At 33.1% G+C, this 11,439-nt stretch overlaps 2 protein-coding genes across 3 annotated transcripts; one reads left to right on the top strand and one right to left on the bottom strand.

Moving 5' to 3' along the window:
* Positions 1-1,241: 1,241 nt before the first annotated feature.
* LOC119611628 (NADH-ubiquinone oxidoreductase 75 kDa subunit, mitochondrial) lies at positions 1,242-7,596 on the bottom strand. Its single transcript, XM_037967259.1, has 7 exons — positions 7,455-7,596; positions 7,015-7,203; positions 6,613-6,944; positions 6,316-6,552; positions 2,081-2,544; positions 1,688-2,019; positions 1,242-1,616 (listed from the first exon to the last, which is right to left on the bottom strand). Exons 2-7 carry the CDS (start codon positions 7,195-7,197, stop codon positions 1,242-1,244), a joined length of 1,923 nt encoding a protein of 640 aa, XP_037823187.1. The 5' UTR covers positions 7,198-7,203; positions 7,455-7,596.
* Positions 7,597-8,267: 671 nt separating this feature from the next.
* On the top strand, positions 8,268-11,439 carry LOC119611631 (zinc finger protein 271-like). 2 transcript variants are annotated; one of them, XM_037967264.1, is made up of 5 exons: positions 8,268-8,666; positions 8,729-9,085; positions 9,145-9,304; positions 9,485-9,780; positions 9,843-11,439. In XM_037967264.1, exons 1-5 carry the CDS (start codon positions 8,328-8,330, stop codon positions 11,283-11,285), a joined length of 2,595 nt encoding a protein of 864 aa, XP_037823192.1. In that variant the 5' UTR covers positions 8,268-8,327; the 3' UTR covers positions 11,286-11,439. The 2 variants fall into 2 exon arrangements, with proteins under 2 accessions (XP_037823192.1, XP_037823190.1); XM_037967262.1 differs by having other exon boundaries at positions 9,145-9,780.

Here is an 11,439-nt window from a genome sequence, read left to right as displayed (position 1 = left end):
ATTCTATCTATCCAATTTATCCTACTATAATATCCATTCTATCTATCCTACTATCCTATCTGTCCAATCTAGTCTACTATCCTACTGTCCTATTTATCCTATATATCATACTTTCCTATCTATCCTAATATCCTTCTGTCCTATCTATCCTATTTATTCTATCTATTCTACCATCCTGTCCATCCTACTATCTAATCAATCCTATTATCCCAACTATCCTACCATTCTGTCTATACTACTATCCTGCTGTCCTATCTATATTACTATCCTATCTGTCCTATTATACTATCCACCCAATTTATCCCACTATTCTATATTCCCTATCTATCCTACTATCCTATCCATCCTATCTATCCTATCCATCCTACTGTCCTATCTATCCAACCTATCCCACTACCCTATATCTATCCTATCTATCGTACTATCCTACTATCCAAACTATTATACCATCCTATCTATTCTACTGGCCTATCTATCCCACTATCCTACTGTCCTATATATCCAACCATTCAATCTATCCAACTGTCATACCTATCCTATCTATCCAATATATCCTACTAACCAATCTATCATATCTATACTATCATCCTATTTATCCAACTATTCAATCTATGCTCCTGTCGTACCTATCCTATCTATCCTACTATACTATCTATCCTAATATCCAGTCTATCATATCTATACTACCATCCTATATATTCAACTATCGTACTAACAAATCTATCTTATTTATCTTATCAATTCCATTTATTCTTTCGTATCAATCCTATCTATCCTATCTAATCTATCTTAACTATCCCACTATACTACTACCATATCTATTCCATGTATTCTATCTATCCTAGATACATAGGACAGATAGAATAGTAGGATTGATAGGAAAGGATAAATAGAATTGAGATATTAGAAGATCTGTTGCTTGCCAAGCTAATGTAATCAAAATGATTATATTTCTTTTAATTTGCAGACAAAATAAGGTTTTTACTTTAGAACATATTATCTGCAATGTGTCAGTAACATAATTACTCAGCATCGCAGATCCAAATTGGACAATGCTGGAAATATAATCAAATTCTAGCGCTTCGACAACAGTGCTTCCAATTTCTCAAGGATCTATAATATTAATTTTTTAAAAATGTTATAAAAACTCTTTCGTTTCATTACAGGTTTTCAAATTAATATTTTCGAATAATGATTAATTATTGTTATTATAGCAATATACTATGATAAAAAAATAAACATTACTTACCAGCTACTTCAGAAAGCGCACGCAAAATCTTCCAGTCTTCACGAGCCATACCGGGTGGTGATACAGCAGTCAAGGTTTGTTGGGCACGACCTTCGGTATTAACATAAGTTGCTTGCTTTTCGGTGTATGCGGCACCAGGTAAAACAGCATCAGCAATTGATGCACCATTGTCACCATGATGGCCAATGTAAACAATGAAACAATCTTGAGGCAATTGATCGCGGCTAACTTTGCCAGCATCAGCACCCAATAAGAACAAAACTTTAGGTTTGGCTTTAATGGCGGCTTGGAGACCGGGTTGGTAACCCACATCATAGGCGCCAGTTTGGGCGGCATTTGTTTGCAAAACATTCAAAGCGTTCCAGTTCTTAAAATTGCATTTCAAATTCATTACATTTGTCATTAGGCACGACAATAAAAACACTAAAAAATACTTACAGGTTTGTTCAATTTCTTGCAGTAAGCAGAAACGGTAGCCAAGATGCCTGAACCATCAGCACGTTCCAAAACATCAGCACCAACAATGATGGCGGGTTTTTTGGCACCCTCCAAAACCTTGGAGAAAGCATGAGAGCCTGTGCAGACACGGGTAATTAGACCAGCATCTTCACCCAAGTTGTCGTGTTTATAAGAAAGATCTACTTTGGGGCCAATGGAAGCTATTTCCAATTCATTGTGTACATAAGCCTTACGTAGACGTGTATTAAGCAAAGGAGCTTCATAACGGGGATTTGTGCCAATCAACAAAACAGCATCAGCTTCTTCCAATGCTTTACAACAACAAAATTATGTAAGTACTTGAACAGAGAAATACATTAGAAAACCTCTTACCAGCAATTGAACTGTTGCAGACATAGTTGGAACGTAAATCAGTACTGGCACCATTGGTGGCAAAACCTTGTTCAGTGCACAAAACTTCAGCGCCATTGCGGTTGAGTAAATCCTTAAGAGCCACCATTGATTCAACATCAGCCAATTGTCCGGACACAGCAGCTACGGAACCCTTAGCATTCTTCAAAGCTTTAGCCACAGAAATAAGAGCACCCTCCCATTCAACAGCTTGCAATTCACCGTTTGGCATGCGTACCATTGGAGCTACCAAACGTTGACGTTTCAAACCATCACAAGCGAAACGTGACTTATCAGCTAACCATTCCTCATTGACTTCTTCATTTTCACGTGGTAAAATACGCAATACTTCATTAGTGCGAGTGCTAACGACAATATTACTGCCGACGGCATCTAAAACATCAATGCTGCTGATTTTACGGATTTCCCAAGGACGGGCAACAAAGCTGAAATAAAAAATAAGACGTTGAAATTTTAGCTTTAAAGATTTGTGTTGATTAAATAAAAAAATGTTTTCTTTAAAGATTTGGGTTGATTAAATAAAAACTTTAATAATGAAGGTATTGTCGTCACCGTTTTTTACCCTTTACAAAATATTGGACAAAATTAGCTACACAAATATATTATGTGAGATTTTTGTTTGGTTTATTAAAACTTTTCAATTTCTCAAGGTAAGAAATCTGTATTCAAGGTTATTACGATTGGATAGCGGGTCAGATACAAATTTTCAGCTCTTTTGCTTTTTTTGCTCAAAAGAAATCTTAAGCTGGCCAGTTTCAAAATAAGAATTGAAACTGGCCCATTCCTTAGTAATTTCCCTTATAAAACCTAGTAGACTGCGACTGCTGAGTCCTGTAATTTATGCATCTTCGCATAACCTGCAATAGTCCAGTACATTACAGTTTCACTTAGTGACAAAGGCTCTGATTGAACAATGCCCCGTTAAGATCCCTGTCAGAATCCTTAGGCTGGCCCTAACCAGTCCTATGAGTATCTTGGTAACTCTCACATCAAGTGTTGGCCCTTGATATATTGCATGCAATTCATTCTGGTATTGCAGAACTGGTTGATGATGTTACGAATTCTAATAGTAAATAATTTTATAATGTCCTCAAGAGCATTTCAACAATCTACGAGTGTACCGTATGACATGCCAATGCTCTCAGAGCATCTTGACTATCGACATAAATTGATCGATATGATTCTGTTGCTTGCCATATAGCTAGGGAGTCTAAAGGTTAATTTGTATATCTGCATCTGCGATATAGACATCGGTATCCATCTTGGACACGTCGGTCCTGCACACCCAAACTGTCTATCGGATACAAGCCAATTGTCCCTATTAGGAAATTCCATTATATGTATTTCTTTTGTATAGATCTTTTCTAGCATACCACGGTAGAGTCTCTAACGGTCTAATAGAAAAAGCCAACCCTGACTATTCCAGGTGCTTATAAGGCAAGATTACATTCATATCATGGAAATCGCACGACTGTGAAATCGCTAGATATTCACGTGTGATAGTCGCCTTATGATTTCTTTTTTTTTTTTTTGAATACTTATTATAATCTGACCATTATTTAGCAACCTTAATTTATTTAATATCCTAACCTGAAGACCTATCTGGGATCTTCAGAACTTATTTTCAACAAACACACTGAAAGAAGGATATGGAATTCTACAAAGATTCGGAATATACTATATAAGGGACTATTTGAAAATTTTAAAAAACTGAATGACAATCTTATATATACATACTCTTTTCACGAATGTAAAAGCAGATAAATCTATCTGAATGAAATGAACACCGTGAACACTTTGTAATAATTAACTCATAACACCCGGATTTGAATTTTAAATATTCTTTAATTTTTCAAATTTAAAATTTTGCGAGCTTTTTTGAAAAACTGAGTTCTTTTACATAACATGTGTTTGTGTTTTTAAATTGTAATGTCTTAAACTTATAGGTTTAGAAGGTTTAGGCACCATAAAGAAATGTATATCCACTTGGAGACCATAAGATAGTTAAAAAGGATAGATATTTATTTAAGTCAGTTCCCTAAAGAGTAAGGAGATAAGAGAGAAAATCTTTGTCCCCCTATAAAGCCCAAAGAAGTAGACTGCGAGGTTCAAGACCCGCAATATCCCCCGTTTCGACATGGAACCTATTCCCTAGCCACTTCAACCTGAGATTCTGTATCCTAGGACAGTAGCAAATTATATGCACAATCGACTCTATTTCCTACTCATCTTCGCATAACCTGCTGTCCTATTTACTGACAAAAGCTCTATCCGACAATGCCGCATCCAGTTCTATAAGTATTTTGGTAGCCCTTATATCAAGGCCATAGGGCCTTTGATACTTTACAATCCAATCTACTATTCAGGACTGATTTAGATGTCACGCCTTCTTTCGAATATCAGCCTATAATAGTGACAAATTGATGGGTTTGCCATCCTTTCTCTGTCATCTATGTATATCAAACCTAATCTAGCCAGTTCGTCGGCAACCTCATTACCATGCATATTACAGTGCCCCGGCAATCAACACAATATAATGGCAGTCATATATAGTCACTAAGGGTATTTCTACAGTCTACAACCAGGCGCGAATGTATCGTGTGACAAGCCAATGCAAAAATAAAGTTCAGAAGTGTCCAAAATATATAGATTTTGCACAGATGGGTCTTATTTTGTTTATTAGTGTCTAAAACTTACTGATGTTAAATTTTAGTCAAATCGGATAACGAAAACCCGTGTCGGAAATCGATAGAAAAGTGTACAATTGGGTAAATAATAGGAGTTTTTTTTTGGTATCTTCAAAAATTGTGCCATTCAAATTAACTTTTCTTAACATTTCGATCAAACCTTATCATCCAGAGAAAATTATCTATCTAACGAGGTATAAAACATTTATATCAAAGGACAATCAAAAAAGTTATTGACAATTTGCCAAGTCATTTATTACAAAAATCATGCATTTTTTGCATTGTTTGGTCTTCGTTTTGCATGCAGAAATATGTAAACAAAAATATCTACACATAAAACAAGTAAATTAAGAATTATTTAGTCGTTTTTGTAACATATTTGTAAAAAGAAAATGCTTAGAACTTAGTTATTTGTCGCTTAATATTAATATTTTATACCTTGTTGGAAATTTCCTTTAGAAGATAAGATTTGGTTGAAATTTTAATAAACTATAATTTTAATGCACATTTTTAAAATAATTTAAAATAGTCCTATTATTTACCCAATTTTACTCTTTTCAACCGATTTTCGGCAAGGGTTCTTTTCCGATTTGGCTAAAGTTTTGCACAAGTTAGTTTTGAACACAATATCACCTATCTGAGCAAAATCTATATTTTTGGACATCTCTAATGTACATAGGACAAAGTTGTAAGCGTTTGCGTTTTAGGTGACGATATATAAATACAAAACAATTTTATCTTTAAAACTCCAAACTAACTTTTTGACTTCGAATGTTATAGTCTATATTAAATTGACTTTAAAACGGATGCATGAAAGATTTTTTCTCTACTGTCAAAATCAGAATTCCCCTTCCCTTTTACTATTTAACATTACATTGTGGAAAATACGAAAGGGTATTTAAAATAAAAAATGCAAATTATATTAAAAATATATAACTATGAAAATTTTTCAATGACAATCTATACCAGTTGAATATTATTTATCTTTCTGTAACTCTGAGATGCAAATCTCTCCCAACTATGATGCGATAAAACAATTATTCCCTATGTATTCGCGATAAAGACGTAATTACCCTTTCTAATTACGAAAATTTGTGTTCAAAATTCTATTACGGTATTTTAGTGAATACCGCATAAGAAAGCAACACTTATGGTTATGCCATTCTTGCCACATATAGGCGATACATAGAATAAATACAAATGATAAACAAATTTATATAATATATACATACTACAAAAACACGAGTATTTTTTGATTAATTTTTCTACGATTTATCATTTGATTTTTCATTATTAAAGACAAACATATAGGTACCTCATGTGCATTAGGGATATAACCAAAATTATTAGGCCATTCGTTTTCCTATAACGGCAATACTTTCATAATTTCTTAAATTTGCAATGTTATTTTAACTTGGCATCTATTGATTGTGCCCTCAATTTCAAATACAGTAATACTATATATTATATACATCTAACCTCAAACAAAAGTAAAAAATTATAACTTACCTGTATGGTTTGTTAGTCAAAGCACCGACTGGACACAAATCAATAACGTTGCCGGACAGTTCAGTTAAAAATAGTTTCTCTACATAGGTGCCAATTTGCATATCATTACCACGACCGGTAGTACCCAAATCATCAACACCGGCAATTTCCGAAGCGAAACGAACACAACGTGTGCAGTGAATGCAACGGGTCATGATAGTTTTGACCAAAGGACCAATATCTTTATCTTCAACAGCGCTATAAAGAAAATGATGCCACATTAATGTACTAATACAATTCTAAGTGCAAATAAATTACCGTTTGCCGGTATGGTTGATATCTGTGAAACGTGAACGATCTGAACCGAAAGCCATAGCTTGATCTTGCAAATCGCATTCACCACCTTGATCACAAATGGGACAATCCAAGGGATGGTTCATAAGTAAGAATTCCATAACGCCTTCGCGAGCTTTGCGGGTCATTTCGGAATTTGTCTTGATGCGCCATCCCTTCATGACTGGCATAGCACAGGCGGCCACAGGTTTGGGACTTTTTTCTACCTCAACCAAACACATACGACAATTACCAGCAACAGCCAAACGTTCATGATAGCAGAAACGTGGAATCTCTACACCAATCATTGCGGCTGCCTAAATAATTTCACCAGTGGAAAAATCAATAAAATCCGTATATAATACATTTTTCATTATTTAAACTCACCTGTAATACTGTAGTGCCGGGTGCTACTTTAACGGGAATGTCATCGACAAACACTTCAATCTTTTCGGGAGCTTTGGCTGGTGTCTGGGCAAGAGCGGCACTGGTACGCACCGCTTTACTGGCGATTTTATGAGTGGGCGAGCCCAGTGTGCCCAAGGCCTTAACAAGCGGTGCACGAATCATATTGCTCTGCAAATATAGAAATCACATATAATTAATAATCCAATAAGATTCCTTAAAATTCCTTTAGTAGTTGGCCCATCTTTTAATTACATAAGTATCAATTGGCAGCAGACATTTGCTTGTGGTGCTTTATATTTTATGTCGTATTTGTTGTTATAAAAACGTTATTTATATTTATTATATTAAAATACATAATTTTTACAGTTTTTCAATTATTTTTTATAAAGTTTACTTTAATTTTTATTTAATTAACTTACCTAAAAATATGAAAATATACAAGAGCAGCCGAATAAAATACAGTGGATGAAATTTTTTTTATTCACTCTTTGACATTTATAATGACATGTGAAGTTAGCGTTGCCAACCGCGAGTAATTGTATATAGATTTTGTCAGTTATTCATTAGGAAATGATAACAAAATTTTCCGTTAGATATATTTTTTAATATTTATTTCAATGGTCTTTTCCTCAATATTTGCTTTAAAATAAGTAATATAACTAAGATTACCTATTATTGCTGCAATGTCTAGATGCAAGACTTTTTTGCTCAAAAAATATTAAAGAAACCATTTCGTTATTTTTTATACAAAAGGTTTTCATAAACAGGTTTTTAAATTCCATTAAAAAAAAACTAAACATATTACTGAGCCTATTTTATGTTTTTAGCTCATATTTATTTTGATATTTATTAATTATTTTAATTTTTCCATATTTTTTAATTTACCCACATATATACATATTTTCATATAAATCTTTGAAAATACAAAAAAAAAATTATATGATAAATTAAGTGAAGTGAGGGGAAGGGATTTACACAATAACTTCCTTAATTTGTCTTATTTTGTTAAATTTATTTCTCAAATTATATTTTGTTTTGTAAAAAAAAAAATGAAAATAAATGTTTTTGGAACGTAATTTGAATGAACTGATAACACAGTGAATGTCTGACCTAAAAGTCAGCTGAATCGAAAATGTCAATATTGTTTACATATATATTTTTTCATCAACGAAATTGTTTGTGTGTATGTATTGTTGTGGTAGCACCACCAAACAAACAAATAAGAATTTATATTGTATACATACATATGAACAGAAAATAAAGAAAATATTTATATAAATTGCATAAAAAATATGGCACACAAATTAAAATCGAATAAAATTAATACAGCCGCTAAAAATAAACAAAATAATAAACGTAGTGGACATAATGAAGTTAATAAGGAAACTATAACGGCTTTAGAATTTAAGCAAGAATTAACAGACGATAATAGTAATGGAAAAGAGACAGACTTTCTGGTAAATGCTGAGAATTCCCTGGATGAAGATGAAATTTATGGGGATAGTAACGACATGTTTAATGGGCATAACAAAGATAGTGGAAAAACTACTACGGAAACAACTTATTATAACAACAGAGGTTATACACGTAAAGTATTTCCAATAGAAAGTAAATGTAACGTTTGTTCTAAGGTAAGAAACCTATGATAGGAAAAAAAAGAGGATTCAGTTTAAAAAATAAAACTTACTTGCAGCATTTTTCACAACAAAGGGATTTGGTCAAGCATGCCCAACAATTTCATCCTAATGATAAAGCCTTTAAATGTCGTCACTGTCCAACATTATTCTCAAAATTAAAATCTCTATCTACCCATTTTAAAAGATGTCATGCCAACTTAGCCAATACCATTTCTTGTGAGTATTGTTACAAGTCATTTTTTGCCCAGTTTCAGTTGGAACGTCACCGACGAACACATACTGAATATAATAATGATTTGCAAACTAGTAAAGATAATAGTAACAGTAATATTGTGGGAGCAGATGATGATATCTATGAAAATCGTAAGGGAAAAATTTATCCCATACAAAAGAAATGTGCTATTTGTAATAAGGTATGTATTTCGTTTGTTTTAATAGTTTAAAACAAAATTTATAATGGTTTATTTTGCAGACATTTTCACTTCAAAAAATGCTTGTGCAGCATTGTCAACAAGCTCATCCCAATGAGAAAACATTTAAATGTCTATATTGTCCCACGGTATTTTCAAAACTTAAGTCGGTGACAACGCATTACAAAAGAAGTCATTCCAAAACAACAAAGACCATTTTTTGTGAGTATTGTAACATGTCATTTTTCACCAAGTTCCTTTTGGAGCGTCACTTGCGCTCACATACCGAGCAACGACCATTTCATTGTGATCTGTGTGATAAATCATACAAATATAAAAGGAATTTGGATGTACACCTAAGAACTCACTCGAATAATGTGAATTCTTTAAATAATCCTTTAGATGAGTATTGTGAGAATGACGAAGAAGAAGAAGAGAATATTTTAACAGAGGAAGATGATTATGGTAATGTTGAGGAAGAATTAATGGATGATGAATCTCATGAAAAAGAAACAGACTTTCTGGTAAATGCTGATTATTCCGTGGATGAAGATGAAATTTATGACGATAGTAATGACTTGCTGATTGAGCATGATAAAGATAATGGTAGTAGAACTATTTCAACAAAATATTCTAATAGCAGAGAATATTCACGTAAAGTTTATCCTATAGAAAATAAATGCTACGTTTGCCCCAAGGTAAGATATATATGCAAGATAAAACAAAACAATTTAGTTCAGTAATTAAAACTTACTTGCAGGATTTTTCACAACAAAAAGACCTAATCCGACATGCAGAACAATTTCATCCTAACGATAAAGCCTTTAAATGTCGTCAATGTCCCACATTATTCTCTAAATTAAAATCTCTATCCTCACACTTTAAAAGACGTCATGCACATTTGGCCAAAACCATATCTTGTGAATTTTGTAACAAGACCTTTTTTGTCCAGTTTCACTTGGAACGTCATCGAAGAACACATAGTGAATATAACAATGAGTTGAGTTCTATGCATACTGATAACAACGATGATAACTGTGAAAATGAAGAAGGAGATAATATTTTAACAGGCGACGATGAGTATTATGAGAATGATGAAGATGATAAATATGAGTATTATAAGAATAATGAACATAGTATGTTTGCAGAGGATGAGTATTACGAAAACGATGAAGAAACTGAGGAAAATGACAATGAGCAGGAAGGCAACAATTTTCATAATAAAAGACAATACCAACATAAAGATAATAAGAACAATCAAAAAACTCATCAGAAAAATAATGAACCACCCACGGAGATTATTACTATCGATGATGATGATCACGCTGCCACAGTAATGGAATATGATAATAGCAGCAACCTTCATAATAACACCTATTTCATTATAGATGAATTTAATACCGATAATGAGCAGGATGAAGAATTTACAGCAGCAGATTACTGTAATACAGATAATGGCGACGAAGACTATGCTGCTGGAGACATAGTTTCAGTTTCAGCCGAGACTGATCAACACGAGTGTGCAGTTTGTATGAAATTATTTAAATGTCAGCAAGCAGTAGCCAGGCATTTACATCGTCATCATCCTGAAATTGAATTTTTTAAATGTCCCTACTGTGATGACAACTTTTATGGCTTAGACTTGTTAGCTGAGCATATCAAAGTAAAGAAACATATACAAAAACCAAATATCTGCAAATACTGTCTTAAGTCTTTTGATCGCAAGACCGATTTGAATCGTCACATACGTATACACACTGATGAACGTCCGTATTCTTGCAATGTATGTGATACAGCCTTTAAACAAGTGAATCATTTAAAACGTCACAGAGAATCAATGCACAGCATTTTATTTCAACCACAAAAATTTAATTGTGAACTTTGTACGAAAAGTTTTACTGAAGCCGAGATACTAAAACGTCACATGAGTATACATGAAAACAAGCTAAGTTCTTATCCCTGTACCATGTGCAGTAAAATATTCAAAACTCGTTACGATTGGCAGAGGCATGAACAAACACATAGTTCAAGGATGGATTTAATATGTGAATATTGTTTGAAATCTTTTGATAGCAACGAAACACTCAATCGGCACCTGAAGGTACATAAGGGCGAATTCAAGTTTTTATGTACTATTTGTAAAAAAACTTTCCGAAGAAAAAGTCATTTAGTAAATCATCATAAGAGCCATAGAAATTCTTAAAAAGTTTTAACTCGAAAACAGGACGAAAGTGTAATATGGAACTCGATTGTTTGGTAGAGTTTGGAAAGAATGTCATTTTAACTAGCTATAAGAAATATCTTAGATGTTGAAGAAGATAAATAAAAATTACGAATTACATATTTATTATTATAAA

Source organism: Lucilia sericata, unplaced genomic scaffold, assembly GCF_015586225.1.
Source record: "Lucilia sericata isolate MDLA Ls3-8-SP2 unplaced genomic scaffold, ASM1558622v1 Contig001498F_arrow, whole genome shotgun sequence".
Classification (NCBI taxonomy): Eukaryota; Metazoa; Arthropoda; class Insecta; order Diptera; family Calliphoridae; genus Lucilia; species Lucilia sericata.
Note: the sequence above shows the minus strand (reverse complement) of the source record. Positions and strands in the feature narration are given on the sequence as shown.

Bases quoted from the DNA above. Each gene is read 5' to 3' on its own strand.
- LOC119611631 (XM_037967262.1), top strand. From the start codon at position 8,328: ATGGCACACAAATTAAAATCGAATAAAATTAATACAGCCGCTAAAAAT. The intron at 8,667-8,728 runs GTAAGAAACCTA...ACTTACTTGCAG, and splicing joins AATGTAACGTTTGTTCTAAG to CATTTTTCACAACAAAGGGA. The intron at 9,781-9,842 runs GTAAGATATATA...ACTTACTTGCAG, and splicing joins AATGCTACGTTTGCCCCAAG to GATTTTTCACAACAAAAAGA.
- LOC119611628 (XM_037967259.1), bottom strand. From the start codon at position 7,197: ATGATTCGTGCACCGCTTGTTAAGGCCTTGGGCACACTGGGCTCGCCC. The intron at 6,553-6,612 runs GTAATTTATTTG...TTTTCTTTATAG, and splicing joins ATCAACCATACCGGCAAACG to CGCTGTTGAAGATAAAGATA. The intron at 1,617-1,687 runs GTAAGTATTTTT...TGCAATTTTAAG, and splicing joins GCAAGAAATTGAACAAACCT to AACTGGAACGCTTTGAATGT.